General features: G+C 41.2%; 1 protein-coding gene across 2 annotated transcripts in view; it reads right to left on the bottom strand.

Moving 5' to 3' along the window:
• Positions 1 to 283: 283 nt before the first annotated feature.
• The window catches only part of LOC144695894 (angiopoietin-2-like), a 249384-nt gene continuing 224756 nt past the window's right edge, over positions 284 to 24911 (bottom strand). For both annotated transcript variants that reach the window (XM_078566970.1, XM_078566971.1), the window contains 2 exons: positions 19130 to 19260; positions 284 to 2994 (listed from right to left, as the gene is read on the bottom strand). In XM_078566970.1, the coding sequence (XP_078423096.1) occupies positions 2834 to 2994; positions 19130 to 19260 (292 nt within the window). In that variant the 3' untranslated portion in view covers positions 284 to 2833. The remainder of the gene's footprint in view (positions 2995 to 19129; positions 19261 to 24911) is intronic.

The raw sequence follows: 24911 nt of genomic DNA, 5'->3' as shown, positions 1-24911 counted from the left end.
GTAACACTCGACACTGGGACGATGCTCCCATTGAGGGTGGAAGTCCAACCCTCACCTGCTTCAGGCCACCAGTCTTATTGGGCAGGGCAGCCTTGTTGAGCGTCGGTCAGTGCAACATTGAATTTCCTTCTGGGAACAGGGGGTTGGGGTGGTGAGCAATATGCCACCCCTCCCCCCACCCTGGAATGATGTTTTACAGTTTTCTTGCACAATTAAAGGTCACAACTTTGTAATAATGATCCACTTTTATTGCTGGCAGACAGAATAGATAAAAACACAGGCAGAACTTTGGACAATTTTATTTCTTAAATTAATTCAAAAACTGTTGTAAATTGTACGCTCATGCTTAATAGTTTTTAAAAGGTGAAAGTATATAAAACAAATTTGAGTTATTGTTTGACAATTTAACTTAAATTTCTTTTGCAGAATAAGTAGCAGTAACCTTTTCCAATATTTATACATATTGGAAACAGTGAATAACTAAGCTATAATTATTTATATTTTACTTCCATTTCCTGGAAGTAATGATTGATGAATCAATATCTGTAATATTCTTTATTTCAATAATCTAGTTAAAAAATGGATATATTTGAGCAAAAACTTTTCTCGACCTTTTATGCACAAGAATCAAAAGCAGACTCAGGTTACTTGATAGATTCTCTGTCATGAAGATTGGATCAGCCTACTGTGATGCATTTTTGCAGGTTCTCATCATTTGTTAGTTCTGTTAAAAACAGCTTTTAATGAAATGTAAGTTCAGTACAGTTTTGTTTTTGGACCTTTACAAAGGTCTGCTTTATAACGCATTGTTGCTCCACCTGGTTGTGATGTTTAACCTGTCATTGGCACATTTCCAATATTTCACTTGGAGCAATATTCCAGCATTTCAATATACAGCTGCATTGTACTCTACACAGAGAGGGCGTGTGAAATTAGAGACCAACAATTATGGGTGGCGTTCCTTAATTAACACTTGACAGCAGAATTGTTAATATCATAAAACTGTCAGCAAAAACCTGCCTATCAATTATCTTGGAAAAATTAATAATTTCAAGCTGTGTCATACACCCGCTAGTCTGCACCTGTGTTCTTGTGGGGTGCGGCTGGGGGAGGGGGAGGGGCAGGGTTAAGGTTGTTGAGAGATGGTGATGGGAAACAGAGAAAATCATCCCAGGTTACTCCCACATATCTGCTTGCAGCATTTGGACACACAGAGGCCAGCAAGCTGGTCAATCACTGCTCTCTTGGTACCAGAGGGCTCACAATAGAGACAACAGGGGCAGTGGAAGAATTTTTTTTTGCGTGAACTCTCCAAGATAAAGACAGTCAGAAAATCCTGGAATTTATGTGAGGCTTGTTTTCTTCTGTTTTACAAAATGTGTTTGGTCTCCTTTAGTCTCTCCTAGGTATTGTTATGATTTGCCATTTTGGATGATTCAGTTTATATACTGTTAGACAGGAACAATTATATTTATTACACATTGACAATGTTATTTTAAAACTGCAGGTGGCCCCACATTTGGTGTAAGAACAAAGAGGTTGGTATGCAAGCAAAAGTTAACTTCTTTAGGAGAGTCTCCCAGACGCAGCCATTCTGAACAAAACCATATTTTTTATGGTAGTTTGAATTTCATTGGATTGTTTGCTCACGGTAATGACCTCTGCCCTGTCCACTAATTCTTCACTCTATGACTGACAAGATGCTTGGGGGACAAAGAGCAATGGTTGGAGGCACCATTACCTATTTCTGAAATAGCCATGCGCTGCAAAAACAATGATCTCATAATAACAGACAGCAGTTGAACTGGATGTGGTTCGCTCGGCATAAGACATGCAGCAGAAACTTTCACAGCAAACTGCACAGCAGAGACTCATTCCGATGGAGCAAATTAGCCAAGGCCCAATGTATTGGAAGATACTTAACCGTGTTTGTATGCAGAGGAGAGTGACATGGTCTGGCATCAGGCTCTCCACACTTTTCAGATTTAATCATAGTTGTACCAAAAACAAAAGATTTCAAAAGCACGTTGAAATAAACAGCTGTGTGTGCAGCAAATAGAACATCTGTTAGAACACAATATGCAGTGACAGCCAACAAGCAATGGAATTTTTTGGAACAGGCTGTACACGTTGGCTGATGTGAGAACTGAGCCTACCGAGAGAAAAAAAAAAACTGGCTGCTCTCAAAAGCCTGGAATAGACACAGATGGACAAACATAATAATGTAAATATGCAATGTTTCCTTTTTCCTAAGGAAGAATTTACCGAGGAAGCACCCAAATACATTCTGTACGTGAAATAGTTAAACATGTTACATTCACGCTTTGCTTTCCTTTCACTGTGGTCATCCGACTCCGTACCCACTGAAGGAGAAAGCAGATGTGAAGGTTGATGCATCGAAGACAACATTGAAGACAGCTGACAAAGAATGAACACTTTCGAATACACTCTGCCCTGAATCTAGATTATGTCAATGGGCAACACATTCTTTGCATCATTCGAGTTGAACAGGAGAAACCCTGAGGGGATTTTTCTATTTCAGGGACTAGTTCAATGGCAAGTCATTTAATATTCTCCTTCCAGCTTTCTGCCAAGATTGTCCTTGTCAAATTTTTCACCGCTGAAGAAGTGCAGGAAGGTTTTTTGTTAATTCTTTTCTAGCAATCTGAAGGCTGATAGCTGTGGTGGTGAAGCTTTTAATATTTATATCCCACCAGTGCATGCTAAACGATTTAATAAAATTAAATCAGTGATTGTGCTGCAGATGTAGAGTATCCCTTACATGCGATGGTGAATTCCATTAGCTGCTCAGAAAGGGATCCTTATGCATTGCTCAGAAAGCTACAGGTCGAATCATCATTGTGGTGGACTTGAGGGAGTAATGTGAGCCTTTCCAGTAGTGCCACTTGATACCATTAAATCGAATTGTGTTCATCCCACCTGAGTAATACATGCCATTCAAGTTAGAAGGGCCACAGGCCTGAAACCACCATCCTGCAGGCAAAAACAATAAACAAAGTGAAGTTTAGAACATGTCCTTCGTAATGTCACCTTAAATCACTTTATCACACCGAGTTGCAGACAGTCATTTTGGCATAAAGAACACGTTAACAGGCAAAATGTGGTAAGATAAGGATATGTATCAGTGATCGCCTCAGTAGTGAGTTCTCAATTTGGGCTAAACCATCTGGTAAAGGTGCCTGGTGCAATTTATTCATGGGGAATGGAAAATTGGCAGTACCAATGTCCCAGTCAGCTGTTACTTACCGCCAAGGAGCTGGTTCAATGATGCAGCTTTGCCAGAGGGATAGGAATGAATGACCTAGTGAATCCATTGAATACACCCCAGAGATCACCAGAACAAGAGAAAGTGCAATAAGTTTAATTTGGATAAGTTAGAGCTACTTTTAGAAATATATATAAACTGGTGCTGAAACTGAGCAATAACTGTTGCCTTTCATTACAGCAAATTGCAATATTCAATATTTGCATGTGTCATGCACCATTTGTGTGGTAAGAAATACAGGTTATTTCAACAGGTATACACAAGAGATTAACCACATCTTCACACAGAGTAGGCCTGTTGCTATCAATGGATGTAAATTGATGGGAAAAGAGTAAGAAAACCTGACCAGTTGCTGCACCCTTCAGTTATACAATTATAGGAGGGACCACTTTGATGGTGAAGCTATGGATACGCTGTTGAGTGAGAACTGAATTGGGCTATGGAGAGAGAGAAGAACTGTGACATTAGTTTTTGATGACTATAGCAAAAGCCAGAGCAGATTTGATGGCCTGATATTTACTGGGGTGGGTTGTGTATTTGGGGTGGATGGAAAAGAATGCGGGCAGAGCTTCAGATGGAAATCCCGGAAGTATGGGTTTCCCCATATGCTGCAGAGTTTTCATTCCACTGTGTGGACCTTTTGGCCCAAACAGGTTGTCCACTTGGAAGTCAGCCTGATTGGCAGAGGAAGAAACCACAGGGCCAGGTAGATCCAGTCCTCGATCCCAGGGGAGGCAGGTCCAGTGGAGGGGAGAGTGGGATCTCATTCCTGACCTCGTGGGGGCACCTTACCTCCAATCTTCCAATCCTGGGTCTGCCAAGACAGTGGGAGGGGAAGCATTCCTGCTCCTCCTGGCCCACAAGCAGTGCTATAAATGCACTTACCTTTTCCCCCAATCAGCCCATGCCTTGTTTCAGCTACCAGGTTTACAGAGGCCAGGACTAAGGCACTCCCAGCCCAGTTGACCCTGTAAAGTCCTCCTCTCTAATATCTGGGAGCTTGTGTCAAAATTGGGAGAGCAGGCGACAGCCTGTCAAAGTTTTACTCACGGAGTCGTACCTTCAAGCCCATGTCCTAAACTCCACCATTGGCATTCCGAGTTATGTGCTGTTCCACTGACAGGGCAAACCCACCAGAGCTGGTGGCACAGTGGTATACAGTCGGCAGGGAGTGACCCTGGGATTCCTCAATACTGATTCTGGACACCATGAAGTCACGTGGGATCAGGTCATACATGGGTAAGGAAACCTCCTGCTGATTACCAGTTAGCTCTCACTTACCTCCCTCCCTCAGCTGATGAATAAGTACTCCTCCATGTTAAACACCACTTGGAAGAAGCATGCAGGATAACAGGGGCACAGAATGCGCTTTGGGTGGGGTCTTCAATGTCTATCACCAAGAATGGCTTGCTAAGTTAATTATGGGACAACATGAGGGGAAATCTACTTGACCTCACTTACCTGTCACTGATGCATCTGTCCATGACAGTAATGGTGGGAATGTGGCACACCACATTGTTAAATGGGATCGATTCAGAAAAAAATCGAGCAGCTCGAAATTAGACATTCGTGTGAGCCATCAGCTACTACAGAATTGTAATCCACCACAATCTGTAACCTCTTTGTTCAACACATCCCTCACTCTATCAAGTCAGGGATCAGCCTTGATTCAATGAGGAACATAGAATGTCAACAGGGTGAAGCTGCAACACAGGACTACATGCATGATAAACAGCAGGTGCAGAATACTATAAACCACGGATCCTACAACCAATGCGCCATATTAAAGCTCTGCTGTCCTGCCACATCCAGTCGTGAATGGTTATGGACAAAATAACCAAATTCTAAAGATGTAGTGAGAGTGACTGCCCTTGACATTAAGGCAGTATTTGAACAAGTGTGACTTCAAAAAGCCCCAGTAACACTAACACCAATTGGAATCAGGGGGAAACCTCTCCACCAGCTGGAGTCATATGTAGCACAAAGGGAAAGATGCCTGTGGTTGTTGGAGTCCAATTACATCAGGCCCAGGACACTATGTCAGGAATTCCTCAGGGCAATGTTCTAGGCCTAACCATCTTCAGTTGATTCATCAATGACCTTCCTTACACTGTAAGGTCAGAACTGATGATGTTCGCTGATGGTTGCATAGCATTCAGTTCCAGTGTCAATCCTCAGATACAGCCTATGCCCACATACAGCAAGACCTGGACATCATTGAGGCTTAAGCTGAGAAGTGGCAAGTAATATTTCTGCCACACAGATGGCAAGCAATGATGACCTCCAACAAGAGAGAGTCTAACCACTCCCTTTGACAAGGGCAGCAGGTGCATAGGAAGACCAATACCTCCAATTTCCCATCTAAGTCACATAGTTCATACATTTTTAAGTTCACACACCATCCTGACTTAGAAATATATCACCATTCCTTCATGGCTGCTGGGTGAAAATCCTGGAACTCCCTTCCTGACAACGCTGGGGGAGTACATTCACTACATGGACTGCAGCAGCTCAATTTTGACCCAGTGACAGTGAAGGGATGGCGATATATTTCCAAGTCAGGATGATGTGTGACTTGGAAGGGAACTTCCAGGTGGCAGTGTTCCCAAATTCTAGAACAAAGGAGTACAATTTGAAATTGAGACCACAACTATTCAGGAAGCACTTTTTTCACTGACTTGAGATTGACAGGTTTTCATTGAGTAGATATATCAATATGGAGCAGAAAACAGGAAATATTTGCCATATACCTGTACAAGTGATAATAGTATCAGGAATCCAATAGGCCTAGGTCTTTAAAGAGTGACTGAAGTAAATCCACATTATTAATGTCCTTGTGTATTCCAGTAAACCCTCAATACCTGAAGGACTCAGTCTTTGCATGATCAGTAGTGGAGAAATCCATTAATAGCTTTGCTCATTTGATTATTATTTGTTAGGTCACAAAGTTAGAGCAGGCTTAGTTAAGCTTTAATCATTGCAAGAAATAATAATTTATGCAGCTGGAAAAGGCCCATAATACCAGTTTTACAAACAAGACAGAGGAAAGGCTACTGACAGTACATGCAGAAATGCCAATGTGAGAAATGCTGGGTCCAGCTGACAGTAGGAATGTTAAGTTATGCTTTGATGGGGTTTAAAGACGTTCTCCTACCCAGGTACAATTGGGCTACCAGATAGGTGGACAAGATAACTGCTCAAAATTTCATGTCAGAAAAGCATGCCACAAAATTGTGCTCTGAAATGACCAGGGTAATCTTCCAAATTATGGGTTTCAGTTGGCTGGAACAGTTTTTTAAATCCAGTTTTCAATTTTTTTTCAATGTTACTTCCGCCTCCAAAGTGGGCACCAGGACTTGGGAAGTTCAGAAGAAAAGTAAATCGTGTTTTGAGTCATTAAAGGGGGAAAGATATGAAAATAAAAGAACAAAGTGCCAATGCGAACAAAAGAGAATGAGCTAATAAAAGGATAACTGGTTAAGTGTTTTATTGTGCTGCATGTTCCAGGAGAAAGCTATTCTGTTTGCGTCGTCATATTGCTGTTATTAGACAGCATCAGAGTGAAGCTGAACACTGCAACTGTCCACGAATCCAGAGAAACTTTTGCCAGATTTTGGGGGATTTGGGTTGAGGGTGAACTGCCAGTGTTCACTGTCTTTAGCCCTCTGAAACTGCCCGCAACTTCAGGATGTCAGGCATGAGCGGCTTGGTGCAAAAAATCTGAAGTCGTGGCCTGTCACTCGGGGCTCCGGCATCACCTTCCCCCACCAGAGCTGGCAATCACTAAAATCAGCAAGAATTTTATTTTTTTAGCTCCCACATCACGATTAGAAACCACATAAGAAATTACATCATGTTCAATCAAGTGAAGCAGAATTTTTAACAGATGTGATTATGATAAAGTTTGATAAACAACAGAACTGACCCTGACAAGATCTTTTTATAATCATGGAATACTACTAAATGATTAATTAGTAGATCTTTTAAGCTACATTTTTTAATAATGTTATTTAAAAAAACGTTTTCCAAAATATTCTTGCTTCTACCTTCACCCCATGTGTATGTGTCAGTCATTAATTTGCTCTATGCAAGACTTCTAAAAAAAATGATTTTATTTTAGTGTTTTTAGTTTTCTGTTTGAGGGGTTGGGTGTTGTGGTTTGTGAAAATCCTTTAATGTGACTGACTGCTTGATGATCCAGCTCCACCCTAGGAATAGCCAGTAAAGAACACTGTGATCAACAGCAGTACCACTGCATGGCGATAGAGGTGAAAATCTTACCATAGAGATTGCCAGATGTCTCAGCAAAGCTTACTTCATGGTCAGCAGTGAGTGTCCTTGCTTTGTCGCTGACTGCAAACTCCTGCCCAATGTTTCCTTGGGCTACTAATTCTGTAAATTTTCATGTACTCACAATCTATGTTAACAATGTTACTGAACATAGATTAAGGATGGACTGGCATGTGTTTCAATGATACGGCACGTTCCCATTTTTAAGCACCTTAGCCTCACCCTGCCATCCCCATCACAGATCCCAGTCCTCCGCCAAGTCGATTCATTCCATGTGATACTGAAAAATGGCAGAAGGCACTGGATACAGCAAAGTGTATGGGCCTTGACAACACCCTGGCTGTAAGTACTGAAGGCTTGCGCTCCAGAATTAGCCACGCCCTTAGCCAAGGTGTTCCAGTACAGCTACAACACTGGCATCAAACTGACAATGTAGAAAATTGCCCAGGTGTGTCCTGTCCATAAGAAATCCATTATGGCCAATTACAGCCCCATCAGTCTACTCTCAATCATCAGCAAAGTGAGAGAAGTTGTCAATGACAGTGCAATCAAACAGCACTTACTCAGCAATAACCTGCTCACCAAACTCAGTTTGGGTTCCACCAGAGCTACTTGGCTCCTGACCTCATTACAGCCTTGATCCAAACATAGACAAAGCTCTGAACTCCAGAGGTGAGCTGAGAGTGACTGCTCTCGACATCAGGGCAGCATTTGATTGAGCGTGGCATCAAGGAGCCCTAGAAAAACTGGACGCAATGGGAATCAGGGTAAAAACGTTCCACTGGTTTGAATCATACCTAATGCAAAGGAAGATGGCTGTGGTTGTTGGAGGTCAATCATCTTAGTTCCAGGACATCACTGCATGAGTTCCTCAAGGCGGTGCCCTGGGCCCAACCATCTTCAGCTGCTTCATCAATGACCTTCCTTCTATCCTAAGGTCAGAAGCGGGGATGTTCATTGATGATTGCACAATGTTCAGCACCATTCACAACTCTTTAGGTACTGAAGCAGTCCATGTCCATATGCAGCAAGACCTGAACAATATTCAGGCTTGTGCTGATAAGTGGCAAGTAACAACCATGCCACACAAGTGCCAGGCAATAACCATCTCCAACAAGAGAGAATCAAACCATTCTCCCTTGACAATCAAAAGGATTACCATTGTCCACTGCCAACACTTTGGGGATACAATTGACCAGAAACTGAACTGGACCAGCCATATTAATACAATGGCTACAGGGAACAGGTCAGAGGCTGGGAACTCTGTAACTCATGTACTTTCTACCTAAAGCCTGTCCACCATCTACAAGGCACAAATCAGAAGTGTGAAGGAATACTCTCCACTTGCCTGGATGAGTGCGGCTCCACAATTCTCAAGAAGCTTGACACCATCCAGGACAAAGCAGTCCACTTGATCAGCACCTCGTCCACCACCTTAAATATTCACTCACTCCATCACTGCCTCACAGTGGTGTTAGTATCAGCTACAAGATGCACTGCGGCAACTCGCAAGCCTCCTTCAACAGCAATTTCCAAACCTGCAACCTCTACTTGCCTGGAAAGGCAAGGGCAGCATGAAAGCAGTACCACCTGCAAGTACCCCGCCAAGCCACACATCATCCTGACTTGAAACTATATCGCCATTCTCTCACAGTTGCTGCGTCAAAATCCTGGAACTCCCTTCCTAACAGCACTGTGGGTGTACTTACACCAGATGGACTGCAGTGGCTCAAGAAGGTGGCTCATCACCACCTTTCTCAAGAGCAATTAGGGATGGGCAACAGATGCTGGCCGGGCCAGCAATGCTCATATCCCATGAAAGAATAAAAAAAAAACACAAGTACAAGCCAGAAATTTTTGCTTAATTCTACAAACTACAAATTATACCATCTGAAACAATCTACTCAGATGATGTTTGGGAAATGTAAGCAAAGAGATTATTCATTATGCCATAGACCACTGGTCAACATCCTGTTGTTACAAATATATTTCTATTTTACTTACAGCTCCATCCCTGTTTTACGAATGCCTTTTCTCTTCCAATGTCATAGTAGGTAACTTTGTGATTTTGGCCTCAGCACCCTGGGACAACCAGGCAAAGAGTAAATAAATCACTCACTGTTCCTTCCCCTGATTGCTATTCACATATGAAGATGGTATGTGAAATATGGAATTGTTCATATGGATGAACAATCCACTAATAGTCATTGTTCAAATCCACATGTGAGGAACGGTTATTTCGAGTAGATAGAGAAAGGCTGTCAACGCCTTCATGGAAACCTGGATTCAAAGGGGCAGAAGAGCTCTTGTTCATTGCTTATGTTCTTGCCTCAACAGTTCTTTATGAGAAGAAATTTATGTAGTATCATGCACAACCTCAGGACATCCAAAAGTATTTTGCAATCACTGTATAAATTGTTGTAATGTAGGAAATACAGCAGGCAGTTTGCACGCAGCTATGTCCCACAATGAGCTAATGGCTAGGAAATCTGTTTTTAGGTGTTCTTCAAATAGTGCCATGGGACATTTTACGCTCATTGAGAGGGCAGATAGGGTCTGGGTTTAATGTCTTATCCAAAAGGCAGCACCTTCAACAGTGCAGCACATCCTCAGTATGCAGTGGAGTGCCAACCTAGAATGTTGCTCAAGTCTCTGGAGTGAGATTCGAAAGAACAGCCTACTGACTGGGAGACAGAACTTGTATTCAAATTGTACTTATCTCAGCTACTGGTGATTTCTCAAGGTTAGCAGAAGGCAAAAACGCCTCCTGCGCATTCCCTCTTGTGAACTTCATTTTGGTTTGACAGTTATGGAGTGGGGCTTTTCTAAAATCAAAAGTAAAAGAGGAGACAGAGCTGGAGGACCAGAAACCAGGATAGGAATGTACTTGATCAGATAGCAAACCAGAAAGGAACTGTTGCAACAATGAGTTTGCCAGATATTCTGCCAACAACCGTTGGTCCCCAGTGCATGTCTTGTTCCCAGCTCTTAAATATCCTTTTGCTTCAGGAGCTATCTGTATTGATTCACACTGCTGGTGGGAATGTTTAATCTGGCAAGCATAAGTAGAGTCAGGAACAGCCAAATTTGCAGCTGTTTATACTGGTTTACTACTTCAATAACCAATCCAAAATCGAGGTACTAAGCTAATCAGCCATTTGCACAGAAACACCTGTGAAATGAGACTTTCAAATGTAAAATGCTGCTTTAAATTGTTAAATTACTGGAGTCAGAATAATACATGTGTATTTAATTAGAAACTACTGGAAATCTGAAACAAAAACAATCAGGAACTGGAACTGTTTGTGGAAAGGAAAGTTTAACTTGCTTTTTCTCTTTACAAATTCGAATTGAAGTATTGCAACATTTTTGATCGCTGTGTCAATTGATCAACATTGCTGGAATTGTTCAGTGTGACTCACATACATACTTTTGAATTTAGTGTTTGAGTGAACCAGTAAATGACTTCTTTCGAAAAGGAGTTTTTTCTCATTAGAACTGATATATAATCCTAAACATAGAAATTATTCTAGCGCACTTAGTAGTGTAATGTATAGTAGCTTAGATAAAGAGATGCAGCTTCTGGCAGGATATTGGTTCAGATGTTGGAACACATGAATTACAGTTGTAGCACTAGGCGACGATGATTTGGGAGCCTGCCGTGCTCAAATTGGCTGCCATGTTTTCCACATTACAGGCACATCGCTTAAAAAGCACTTCATTGGCTATGAAGCCTTTTGGGACATACTAAAGTCATGAAATGCAGTAAATAAATGAAAATCTTTTGTTTTAATAGGAACAACATGAACAAGGCTTACTTCTGGAGATAGAAAGAAATACAAAATGGTAGGGTATATAATATTCTAGTCTACAGATAACTAATACACTTTGACCTCAGTATAGACTACTAGTTCATCATCAGGAAGAGGCACTTGATGAAGAGGCAGGGAGATTGGGAAAAGAACATGGACACATCCATGGGGGATTTCAGCTAACCAAGAATAAAGTGGGATTGCCCATGTAGTTTAGAGTTAGACTTGATAAATGCAATGCAAAATTGCTTCTTGACCCTGTTTGCCATGGCACCTCAAGAGACAGTTGCTGGTTTTACTTTGCAATAGTAACCCCTACAGCACAGAGAAAATGCAACTCACAGTACCCCAGGTGACGGAAACCATGACATGATTTAAGTTTGACATGATAAGGGAATCAATGTGCTAAGGACCAACAACCAGGTATGCAATTTTGAAAAGGTCAAGTTATAAGAGAAGAGCTGAAACAGATTGACAGGGGGATTGCTTAATAATATCTCATTGAGGACAAAAATAATAATCTGAAAGACATAATGAGATTTATGCAGGATAAGTACACACTAGACTCAATAAAAATGAGCATAATTCATTAACAAAGGAAAATAAAGAGAATGAGGTCCACAAATGCTGCAGAGAGAAGGGCAAGAAAGTCTACTGGGAAAATTATATGAAAATCCTGAAGCTTGGCAAAATGATGATCAGAAGTGTGAAGAGGAAACTGACAATGAGTATTACGGCAAATAAGCACAGCATCAAGAAACTCCTCCAATATCAACCCAAAAAGTGTGGTAATCTGATGCATAATATACCTTTAAGAAGAATGTTATAATGGAAGATCACATAACCTTCGTGTCCAATAGCGGAGTAGCACGGGCTACCTCTGTAGTTAATAGTCTGTAATCAGTAGTTAGTAGCAGCAGTAGTGTAGAGATAGAATTTGAAGTGTAAGCACATGTTTAGTTGCTGCTGTAAATAAATACTGAGTGTCTACCAATGAGGTGTCTGCTACTCAACTCTATCATTAGTACCAAATCGACCAACCCTTATGACAAGCATGCAAACAGGATCCGACAAACAGGTGACTAGGATCCAGCAGAAACAGAAAATTCAGGATTGAGGTGCAAAACTTTAAAAATATGCATATCTATAAAATATGTATTTAAACGTCGACAGGACTTCTAATTAGTCTTAAAAGCACTTTTAAACAAATCCCTAGAATCTATCCCATTTTACAAAGACAGACTTAGGATGAAATCTGTGAAGTACTGACAGGCATCAAGAAGTCACTCATTTTTGAATACTCAAAAGTTCCCATTCGATTAGAAACAATCTTACATAGTATCCATATTCAATAAAAGGGAGAAATCAAATTCTCTGAATTGTAGATTCATTAATTTTATGTCAACACTGGCTAGATAATGGACTTAAGAACCACCTATGTAATGATGAAGTTAGAAATAATGGTGAGGGATGACATGTCGAAGAAATTCCATAATAAAAACAGAAGATGCTGGAAAAATTCAGTAGGTCTGGCAGCATCTGTGGAGAGGAAAACAGAGTTAACATTTCGAGTCTGCATGACTCTTCTTCAGTGTTCTGACGAAGAATCATCTGAACATAAAACGTTAACTCTTTCTCTTTCTACAGATGCTGCCAGGCCTGCTGAGTTTTTCCAGCATTTTCTGGGTTTTTTTTCAGATTTCCACAACGCACAGTATTTTGTTTTTATTCTATTACAGGAGAAATTCCATTTTACTCAATTCAGTCACAGTATGAAGTACCCAAGGAAGTGACTGGGTATAGTATCCATTATTGAAGGATCAATAATAAATGATTCAAGGGTTGTGGGGGGCAAGCAGGAAAGTAGAATTAAGGCCACGATAAGATCAGACATGATCCTACTGAATGGTGGAGTAGGCCCAAGGTCCAAATGGCTCCACTCATGCTCCTATTTTTTATGTTCTTATGTCCTTATGATCTATTGAGTTCAGGAGTTTTTAAAGAGGGCTTTGTATTAGATTGCAGTTGGGAGCTATATTGCTATCTAGTTGGAAAATTAGGGCAAGCTCAAGGGAGTGCTGAATGAAAGTGATTTATGCAGGACAGTGAAAGCACTTTGCTGTATCTCTAATGATATGATACTCACATGTGAGCTGTACTGGAAAATGACATCAAAAAAGCATAGAGGAAGAAAACAATTCCTGGATTAATAGCAAGACAATAATCTACTGGAGAAGTTCAAGGATATCAGAAAACATAACAATCACTTTCATTATATGCAAGTGCCTTTAATGTACAAAAGCATCACAAAGTCCTTCACAGCAATAAATGCTGACTCAATGGGCTGGATTTAATAGAGGTAACGAGGGTATTGACCCACCAGCAGGAGAGCCGGCAGAAGCCCTGTTTTTAGGGAAGGCATGCTAAATTAGGTGCCACTCAGGCACTTGATTGGCCAATGGTGGGCCTTCCCCTGGGATTAAGGACCCCGAGGGCAGAAGTCCTGCCCACCAACTGCTACTCAACAAGGCCACCAGGAAGGCAGTGGGTGCTGTCAAATGCCAACTGAGGCCTTGGATTTAGGAGGGACTTGGGCATAGCTGAGTGATGGTAGGAGAGGTGTTGCAGGTGGGGGCTGCAGGTGGGGGTTGGCAGCAAGGGCAGGGGGCTGGTTCTCAACAGGCCTCCCTTACCTGATGCTGGGCGCTTGATCAGGCACTGAGCGCCTTTGAATGAGGGTCATCACCACCCCCCCCCCTCCCCCAACCGTGCCCCACCACCCCCCACCACCCCCCCAACATCCCCCACCCCACCAACCTCTCCGCCTCTTCCAATTCCCAGATGCCTGCAAGCAAACAGGCCAGGGTTTGCTTGCCATGCTCTCACATGGCGAACTACCCACCCACCACTGACTTAATACTAGCAGCAGTGGAGTGCAGCCCTTAAGTGGGCATTAATTGGCTACTTAAGGGCCTAAATTGCCTGTGGGGTGGGAAGGACGTCTCTGGGCCTTCCTGCCACAGACTTAATCAGGGTGGAAGCGGGAAAGTGGCAGGGTCCTCACCCATCACCCTCCCGCCTAATTAAATTACCCCGTCACCAAACTTGCCACAGGGGAGGGCATTAAATTCCACCCAATGAAGGAGCAATTAGGAAGAGAGGCTGAAAACTTAGTGAGCGGTCAGTTTTAAGGAGGATCTTAAAGAGGGAGGAAGGCGGAGTCAGAAAGGAAGAATTCCAGAACGTGGAGTCCCAATGGCTAATGACATGGCTGCCTGGGTGGGGTGAAAAGAAGCCGTTGGGGGAGTTGTTGCACAACATGTCAAAATCAGAGGGACAGAAAGTTCTGGGGTGTGAGTTGTTGGTCTGAAAGATATCATGTGGTGGTAGGGAGGGGTGACATAATGAGAGGTTTGAGGAATTTACATTGGAGGCGTTAGAGCACCAGGAGCTAATGAATTTCTGAAAAGGCTGGGATGGACAATGAATTGGATCTGGTGAGGAATAGGAAACAGGCAGCAGAGTTTTGGATATATTGATGTTCCTAGAGAGTGGAGGATGGGAAATTGGCCAGGAGAGGAGTGGAATAGTTGATCTTGGAGGTGGTAAGAGCATGGAGGAGTGTTCCATGGCAGGGATAGAAGTCAGTTGACATTACTGAATTTGAAAATCTCTGATTGAGAATGTATGGGGGTCAGATGGTCAGGTCGGTCTCATAAAGGGCTCAGATTGTAAACAATTTGGCTCATCCTGAGATAATTAACTGGTAGAAAAGAACAAAATCGGTGGTTATCTTTGATTTCCAAGGGTGATCTGGGGAGCAGGTGGTTTTAGCCAGGGCGGATGAGGCATGATAGCACTTGAGATGGTCCAGTCTGTGATGGACAGCTAAACCAGTTGTGGAACAGAGATGCTCAATTCCACGCCCCTTAGGCTTGGAATGAAGGTGGGGGCCACACCAGCGAAACTGATGGAAAGGGAAAGAGTATGGTTTTTTTGCTGAAGCCAAGATGGACACAAGGGAAAGGCTGAGCAGATTGATGATAAAGCAGGAGCTATTTGAATCTGGAGATTTAATAAACATCTTGGATTCACTTCAGTTATTTGTTTTAGTAATTAATACTGTGAGGTTTATGGGTTGGAAACTTATGGCAGCTGATACTGCTAGTGAGTTTGTTATCATTGATATGCAAGTACATCCACGATGGAAGATTAATGATTGCGAAATTGCAGCTGCAAATTTAGCGAGAAATAATTTGAAGTTGATTTCTGGAAAATCCTAGCTCCACTGTCTGTTTATTTTTACAGGCAAGAATTTGCAGAATTCGGTTATTATGTAAAATTAAGTGTAACTAGAACATACTTTAGGATTTACGATTCATATTCACCTGCCAGAAATAGTCACTTAAGTGGAATGAACTGCACTTTCAATCCAATGTGAATTAATACCTGGTGAACTGTCAAACAGCTTAAATAGAAATGCAGGATTATATCATATTTATCCCAACTTCACACAGAAAGCATGAGAACACAATCCTTCCACCTCTGAGACTAGAGTATTACAGAATAACAGTCTCTCTCAGATTATTATAAATCACCTTAGAATCATAGGATGATAGAGTACAGAAGGAGGCTATTTGGCCAATTGTGCCTGTCCTAGCCCTTTGAAAGAGCTATCCAATTACATCCACACCCCTGCTCTTTCCCCTATCCATGCAAATCTCCAACTTCAAGTATTTACCGAATTCCCTTTTGAAAGTTATTATTGAATCTGCTCCCACCACGCTTTCAGACAGTGTATTCTATAACAATTTGCTGTGTATGTTTGTTTCCTTATATTGTCTCTGGTTCTTTGCCAAATACCTTAAAATTGTCTCCACTGAAGTGGATAGTGACCCTTCTGCCACTGGAAACAGATTCTTCTTATTTAGTCTATCAAAGCCTTTCATCATCTTGAACACCTCTATCAAATCTTCCACTAACTTCCTCTGCTCTAAGTAGAACAGTCCTAGCTTCTCCTGTCTCTACATGCAACTGACAACTTTCATCTCTGTTATCATTCTAGTAAATCTCCACTACACCCTCTCTAAGACCTTAACATCTTAGAGTCTGGTGCCAAAATTAGCCACAATATTCCAGCTAGGGTTTTAAAGATGCTGAGCATAACTTCCCTGCTTTTCTGTAATATGCTTCTACATATAAAGTCAAGGATAATCTCTATTGAACCATCCCATTACCTTCAAAGAATTGTGTACCTACACCCGCCAGGTCTTTCTGTCCTGAACGCCCTTTAACATCGTACAATTTTGTTTCTTTCTCCTCCCCTCATTATTGCTATCAAAATAAATATTTGTGTTAAATTTAATGGGCTGAATTTTCCTGGCCCCATGGAGACAGGTTTGGAGATGGGGCGGGGGTGCGGGAAAGTAGCGTGAAACCCCTTTGGGACACTTTCCCAATGCTATCCTGCCTCCAGGCAACTTTCCCAGGGGTGGTCAGCCAATGCAGCAAAGTAAGGCCCCAATCAAGTTTCCTCCAGCATTATAACTTTCCTGGTGTCGCACGGATCCCCTGCAGTGTTTGGGGCCCAGCAATGATGTGGATGCGGATTCTTGCAGTGAAGGTGGTGGGCCATGTGCAACTGAATTAATTGGCAGCGTCAGCGGGTTGTGATGCTCACAAGGATCCAGGAGAAGCTGCAAATACTCTTTTGGAAGGGTTACACCTCCACCCTGAGGCCCCTCACAGTAATTTGTCATCTATCTTTCTCAGTACTAAAGAGCGAGGTCTCCATTTTGAAGTGCTACACTCACCTGCACCTGGATATTGTTGCACGCCCTCCTACTGGGCCTTTGCTTCCCTGGTCCACTTAATCAGAAGGTGAACATGGAGGTGGACAATTGGAAGGCTGCTTCATGTAAAGTTGTTTTGTTGGGCACGCTGAGACCGTGTGTAGGCTTGGGACATGCATATGGTCCCAATGTCAAGGTCCTGACACCGACACCATTTCACCAGTCTGCCTATGTCCTCCTTAAGACTCTCCACCTCACTGTTTACTATCGTTTCAAGTTTCATGTCATCTGAAAACTTTTATATTATGTTGCATATATTCAATTCCAAGCCACTAACATCTATCAACAGTGCAGTGCTCACAACACCGACCTGTATGGGGACACCACTCCACACTTCCTCCAATCTGAAAAACCACAGTTCACTACAACTCTCTGCTTTCGATGCCTCAGTCAGTGGTCAGTGTCACACCCAGGCTGCCACTGCCCCTTTAATCCTAAGAGTTTCAATTTTGTTAACCAGCCAGGGTATTAGCATCCCGCTTCTGGATTTCCCAATCAATCACAGAGGGTGGGCGTGATTACAATCTGCATCAGCTAAGTAGTCCAAAGAAGTGATTTTCATAAAGTTGGAAATCGCCTGTGAGGAAGTGGCTAACAAGTACTGTGAGCACAAGCCTTTCACTTGGGCAGTCCAGCAACTCTTCAGCTTCACTGTTTAAAAGCTTCCAAGCTTCACTGAACAATGACTTCCATCTGTATTCTCATCTTGGTTCCCCTGCAAGTTTCAAACAGCTCAGGAAACCAAAGCATTGCTATTAAAGCCAACATCCTGGATCACATACATAGTATATTGACTGGTTAAATGTATAAACACTTATCCAACAGTTCCATGAGGGTTTCCCACTCAGCTCCAAAGGTGCCCTGATGAAACCAGTGGTGGATGGAATCATGTTGGGTTTTCAACACAATGACACTTTTTGGGGCTTTACCACCCTGCCTCCAACCTAAACACTATGCACCCCCTCCCAAACCCTTGACAGTTAAAATTCTGCCCTAAATATTTCCTTGCCACTTGGCCTGTGACAGCCAAGTTTATCTCTCCCACATTTTTTGTACAGGTGTAACATTTACAATCCTCCAGTCGTCTGGCACCACTTCCATATCTAAGGAGGATTTGTAGATTGTGACTAGATCTTCCGTTAGATCCACCCTTACTTCCCTCAGTTACTCAGGATGTGGCCCATCTGCATGCGGGAATGGTGTCTCTACTTTGAGCATTGCCAACCTTTTAAATATCTCCATTTTATTTATTTTTATTCTATTCAATTTCTCTATTACCGTCACCCTTAGTGTAACATTGGCAGCATTATCGTCTTTAGTGAAGACAGATGTAAAATACTTGGTGAAATAAGTTTGGCCACTTCTCCATTCAGTTACTCGTGGACATGATTTTGCAGTGTAAAACTTCAATACTAAATAGTTAGTATTTCAAAGAGGTGAAGAGGGCTGTTGTGGAAAATGGGACCATCTTACTGATATTGTACTGAATTGTGGCAATGCTGCCCCTACTAGAATATAACACAGGAAATCTTACTCTTTGTTTAAGTTGTGCCAAATTTGACTAACAATTTCTTGGCAAGGATAGTAGATGCAAATGAAAATTGTCCATTCTTTAGTAATATATATTTCTCATCCTGATAAGCATAAAACGCAGAAATTGAAAAATGCTTTGACATGTTCATGGTGGGGAGAAGAGAAAAAAGAGAAAATGTCACATTTCTCTGTAATGTTTTTGCTTTCTGTTTTCTGAATGTTGTTACAGTGATATTCCTACTTCAGTCTCTTTTTGTCTCATAACTAGAGGTCACACTGATGAAACTGTAATGTTTTGAAAGCAGTTTCCCAGTACAAACAACAGATAGCTGGAAAATGAAACTCTTTTGTCTTACCTCCAGAAGCCATCTGGGAGCATTTGCAGCCACATTCATCATTGTCCACATCCTTGGTGCTGAATTTTGTACCAGAGGGGCTGAGACTGCTGGTTCTCCCGGCTGTTCCACTGTAACCCTTTATGTGGAGCCTGTGAGATAAATAGATCAGGATTGAAAGAATGCTAGCAATCACCAGACTGTTCCTCAGCTCAATAAAAAGCTTCCTTTTGCATTTTCTGTTAAACAAGTGAATCAAACCAATGAACTATGTTATTATGACCTAGCCAAAAGAAAATTGCAAGCTATACATAGCTGAAATCCCTATGACTATAATGATTCAATAATTGTCCCAGATTTTACTGAAATAGTAATGGCATCGGAACGATGCACACCATTACTAATGTGCAAATTGGCCATCATGAACTATGAATCTCTATCAGTTGCTGCCTGATATGTGCTGTTTCACCATTAACTTCATAAAACTGGCATCTCACACTTAATCTCCCTGTGATTTTTTTTGCATTTTCGCCCTAATTGCCTGCTAAACTTGCCACAGAAAGTTAAGTCTAGTCACTAACAGAAGAAGTACCTTTTTAACTATGTGACAATTGTTAATGACCAACAGTCCATCTCTCTGGCCCAGAAAGTAAATCATTGTAAGTATGGAATCTCATTCCTTCAGGTTGTGAAATGTTGTTGGAAATTATAAAATGTCATTTGGATATTGTTTTCTTACTTTTCCTTTGTCTTTTTTCTCATTCTTTTAATAAAATCTTTCTTTCCCTTCCTTTCTGTACTTAATTTGATGCTGAATTCAATTGTTTTCCCAGCACTTCCTCATTTTATTTACTGACCCTATAATCTCATTGGTTAAGGAGATATATTATTTGTCCCAAATGCCCTATTGCCTTTGCATTTCCAGCAACTTGGAAAAAAGTAAAACTTAAACATCCATGGAGCATCTAAGAAGGCACATGTCCAGCAGAATTTGGACCATTGAGTCACAAGTTATTTCTGTGCTGTACTGGTGATAATATTCCTTCAGTTACTCAGTCTCTAAGGCCAAAAATAGGGATAAAGATGTTTGCCTCATGAAAGCTACATACAGGGAACTGTAGCTTACATTCACAATCGGTTTATTAACATATTATTTTAGTTGTGCATGATATATTTTAGTGAAACTTTTCTGTTTGTCAAGTGAAAGGTTGAAATATTTTATTCCTCATTATTATCCTTACTTTATCTACATAGTGCTTGAATATAGATAACAGTTGAATATTCCGTGCAGCATGAATTAGGCATAGTGCAAAGTTCTTTCCACAGTTTAATAATGCTGCCTAATTGTAGATTTGAATCAGCATTCATGATTGAACCTGCACAGCACTTGCTTCCTGCAATCAAAACAGAAAATGCTGGAAACTCAGCAGGTCAAGCAGCATCTGCAGCGAAAAGAATAGTGTTACTATTTCAGATCTGTGACCTTTCATCAAAATCTTTTCTGATGTAAGATATGAAACATTAATTCTGTTCTTTTCTTTCCACAGATGCTGTCTGACCTGCTGAGTATTTCCAACATTTTTTATACTTATTTCAGGTTTCCAGCATCTGCAATATTCCGCTTTTGCACTTGTTTACTGCCAGTATTGTATCATTCTTATGCTGTGTTTTAATATTCCAAATAAATTTCAGAAACATGCCAATTTTGCTGAGTTGAATATTTATTTTGAAACCCAATTTTACCATGGATCTGTGAAATAGCTTTACAGAAAAAGCAGCTGGTGCTATATCAATTTGCATTTTGAAAACAAAAATGGACTAATATCTGATTGGAAGTGCAACTGATGGTTACAAAGTAAGTACAGATAGAGCTAACTGAATGCAACATATGCCATGATGGTTTTGACTGTTGGAACCATGTGGGCATCATGCCAGTGGAATTGCATTGGTTTAAGACATGATGTTAGATAGATATTCTCAATTTACATTTGGAGAAAATTTGCATAATATTTTCCTCAAACGATGAGTTGGATGTGTAGAGGCCATGTTTGAGTACAGTGGTTATCAACTATGTAAAGACAAAGTTTGATGACTTTTTTTTTTGTTCCATTATGTGTTATGTATTTTCAAACTCTGATAGACTCAGACCTTGGTCATTGATTTGAATCAGTTCAGATAATTGCCCTTGAGAAGGTGTTAGTGAGCCACCTTCTTGAATCACAGCAGTCCATCTGTTTAGAAGGGAGATATATGCATGAAATGGGCACATAACTCTACTTACCTAATCTGACCTCCCTAAAATAAAAGAATAAACAAGTGCCCTCCATTATTCATTTCTCTCCCAGCGAGTTCAACTTCTCGTACAATGGTGCTCACCTCTGGCCTCAAAGAAAACTGTCCAGAAGGATCTAGTGATCTCTGTTGTGAAGTTTTCCCCTTCCCCAATGGCAGCTTAAATTGGTGCTAAGCAGAGAGGAATCTTCAGATGTTAGCAGCAAAGATGGCATGATGGCATGGTAAACAGCCAATCAGATTCAAGTATTCCCATAGGTAGCAAATCAGGAAGTTTAAAGCACTGAATTGCCTCACTTATAATTTAGATAGTAGAATAAATGATGAAAGGATTAAGTTTGAAGCAAAAAATCATGCAAACATATTTTAAATAACTATTTTAAAAATGCAGGATGTTGGCGTCAGAAAGGAGAAACTTGACATTCCACAAATAAATAGTTATATTTTTCAGAGCCAGTCAGGGTGTTTGGCAAGAATTCTGAAGTTAATAATTCTGAAGTTAACCCAGTTATATCTCTTTCTCTAATTGGTAGCCTATTTAAGGACTTTGGGATTCAGAATTTTGGATTAAGAGTACAAGTTTCAGTCATTTCATAGATCTTCCATTGATTGAAGGCTGGGGGTGCATCAACAGTGTTCCCTCCGGAGAGGCTAGGAATTACTGGCAGCAATCTCTGGATGGTCATGTTATCCTACGGATATGTAGGCTTCAGAAATTGCTGTCAGTTTCAGTGGTGAATGATGACAGTTTTGCTGTCATTACCACTGCAAAATCTGGGCCTCATAAGTCAAATAGTAGGTACCTAGAGTGCTCAAGAAAACTAGAGCAAAAGGAAAGGCGTTGTAGCTCAAAATGGCAGAAACACCTAGGAAGTTAAGGTGAATCTTGGAACATGAAAGTTTCTTTTTTACCCTTTTAGAGATTAATATGAGGAAAATGCATCAATAAAATAACCACCCACTAATGAAGTAACAAGAAATGTAAATGGGAAGCTTAAATTTAATGAGGGATTTCTACCACCCTAATATAAACTTGGAACGCCCAAATGATTTTCTAAATTCAGAAATTACTGAATAATTGCTTCATTACCTAATGCCTCAGAGACACAGAAGTGAAAAGTTATGATTCATAACATGACTTGGTCATTCTAAGTGAACTGGGAAGCATTAAACAGGGATGACTATCGAAAATCACATTTATGCAGTGCGTTTAACGTATAAAAACATCAGAAAGACATTTAGTAATATTTTGAACATAACTGGATCTTTAATATCATCAGTTGAGAACAAATGAACTGCCTTTAAAAGCAAATCACTGAGCAACTGGAATGATCAAGCATGGTCCTAAATGGAGTCAACAGAACAGAATGCAGGAATAAAGCATGGTCCAAACCTTTTTCCATATGCTGCACAGAAGATGGTACATCAACTCAGAACAATGAAATTTGAATGTGAAGCATGGAAGAAGGTAAGAAATTGGTTTAAGGATAGGAAGCAGGGGAAAAGGAATACCCCAGGAAAGCATGTTGGTAGTCTAGTTAATCTTATCAATGTCACTGACTCAGATTAAGACAAGCAATGCAAACTGCATAAATCCACAGATGATAGATGCATTTGGAGAAGGGTGTGGTGCTTGGTTTGCATAGTCAGCCAAAGGCCTGCAAAATGAGTTTGCTCAATCTAAGTGATCAGGACAGTGGCATGCAAAGTTCAAATCTGTGAAGTGCAAGATACTGCACATTGGAATAAGTCACAGGATATTGGGCAGAATTTTACACTGCCTGAGTTTTACGGTCCTGACAAAGTCAATGGACTTTTGACCAGCTCGCTGCATTTTGCTGCCCTGTCCCTGCCGTGATAGGGCTGTAAAATTCTGCTCATAAATACTCTTGTGAATGGTATGAACATAGCCAGGTGTGAAGTTGAAAGAAACCAAGGTTTTTTTTTATAGGTTTGGGGATAAAACATTTGTTCGCATAGCACCACTTCAAAGAGGCTTTATGCAACTACGTAGATTCCCCAGGGGCCGTCAGCGCTGCGGGCCGATATCTGCACAACCCGCGTGGGTTTTTCTATTGGCATCATTGAGGAAGAGGTGCTGCGTGAATGAGTTTCGAACTCAGTTTTTAATATCTCCAATCACTGGAAAGCAGCAACCAAAGCAAACAGAATGCATAAATGTATTGCTGAGTCATTAAGTTATCATTGAAGGATGTGATGCTGAGTATGTACAATGCCCCAGTGCAACTGTGGCAGATGGAATTCAATGTGGGGAAATGTGAGGTCACCTACTTTGGATCTAAGATAGATAAGAGTATTCTCTAAATGGCAAAAGCTAGGAACTACGGAGGAGGAGGGAGATTTAGGGACATGTATGCAATCAGTAAAAGCTAGCAGGCAAGTACAAAATTAAATTACAGGGCTACTGGAGTGTTGGCCTTTGTCTCAAGAGGGCTGGAATACAAAAGAGTGGAAGTTATGCTACAGTTTTATAAAGCTGTGGTCAGAATGCATGTGGAGTGTTGCATTCAGTTCTAGGCTCCACACCTCAGGAAAGATACATTAGCCTTTGATGGAGTGCAGCACAGATCCCCAGAACGAATCAAGAACTAAACTAAATAAGGTTATGAGGACAGATTGCATAGATTATGCTACTATTTCCTTGCATATAGAAGGCTAAGGGGTGGTCTAAATGGGGCATTTAAAATGGTGAAAGGATTTGATAGTTTTGGAGAGATGGAGAGAAGCTATTTAACATTGGCGGAGGAGGCCAGGACAAGGAAAATAACCTTAAAATTTGAGCTGGGCCTTTCAGGGCTGATGTCAGAAAGCAATTCTTTGCACAAAAGGTAATGGAAATCTGGCACCCCTCTCCCTTAAAAGCTCTTGAGGTAGCAGGTCAGTTGACAATTTCAAAACAGGAAGTGGTAGGCATTTGTGAGGTATTAAGGGATATGGAACCAAGATGGGCAAACTGAGTTGAGGATATGGATCAACATGATTTAACTGATCGGCAGAACAGGCTCAAGGAACTAATTATGCAGTTAGATTGCATCTTGAGTAAATGTCCAGGTTTGTTCACTGAGATTCAATTTGAGAGACATTCAAGACAACAGCCACAAAGTTGATTTCTAGCTCAAGAAGACTGAGTCATGAGTAGACAGTAGAAACTTGGGCTCTTCAGCCTTGAAATGAGGTGACTTAGAGAGATACTCAGGAGTAAATGGCCAAGAAGTCACAAGAGTTTTAAGTCCATACCATGTGCAATGTGTCACCAATTTGGTTCCCTGCCTGGAAGCCAGCCTGTTTGATAGACTTGGCTTCCAGTTGGACAGGGAGCTAGAAGGTGAAGCTGCAAGATGAGGCAGGTTTGTGGCAGGGAGTGGGAGGGAGGGGTTTTGATCTGTTATAAATATCTAGCTCATGGTTCATTGTAATATTTTGGAGGTCATTTTTAGTTTGGGAAGATTAATATTAACTGTAGAAAATTGAAGCAATGCAACTAAAGCTG

This window comes from Cetorhinus maximus, chromosome 21 (assembly GCF_964194155.1).
Source record: "Cetorhinus maximus chromosome 21, sCetMax3.hap1.1, whole genome shotgun sequence".
Taxonomy (NCBI): Eukaryota; Metazoa; Chordata; class Chondrichthyes; order Lamniformes; family Cetorhinidae; genus Cetorhinus; species Cetorhinus maximus.
The sequence above is the reverse complement of the archived record's forward strand: the minus strand, read 5'-3'. Positions and strand labels throughout refer to the sequence as shown.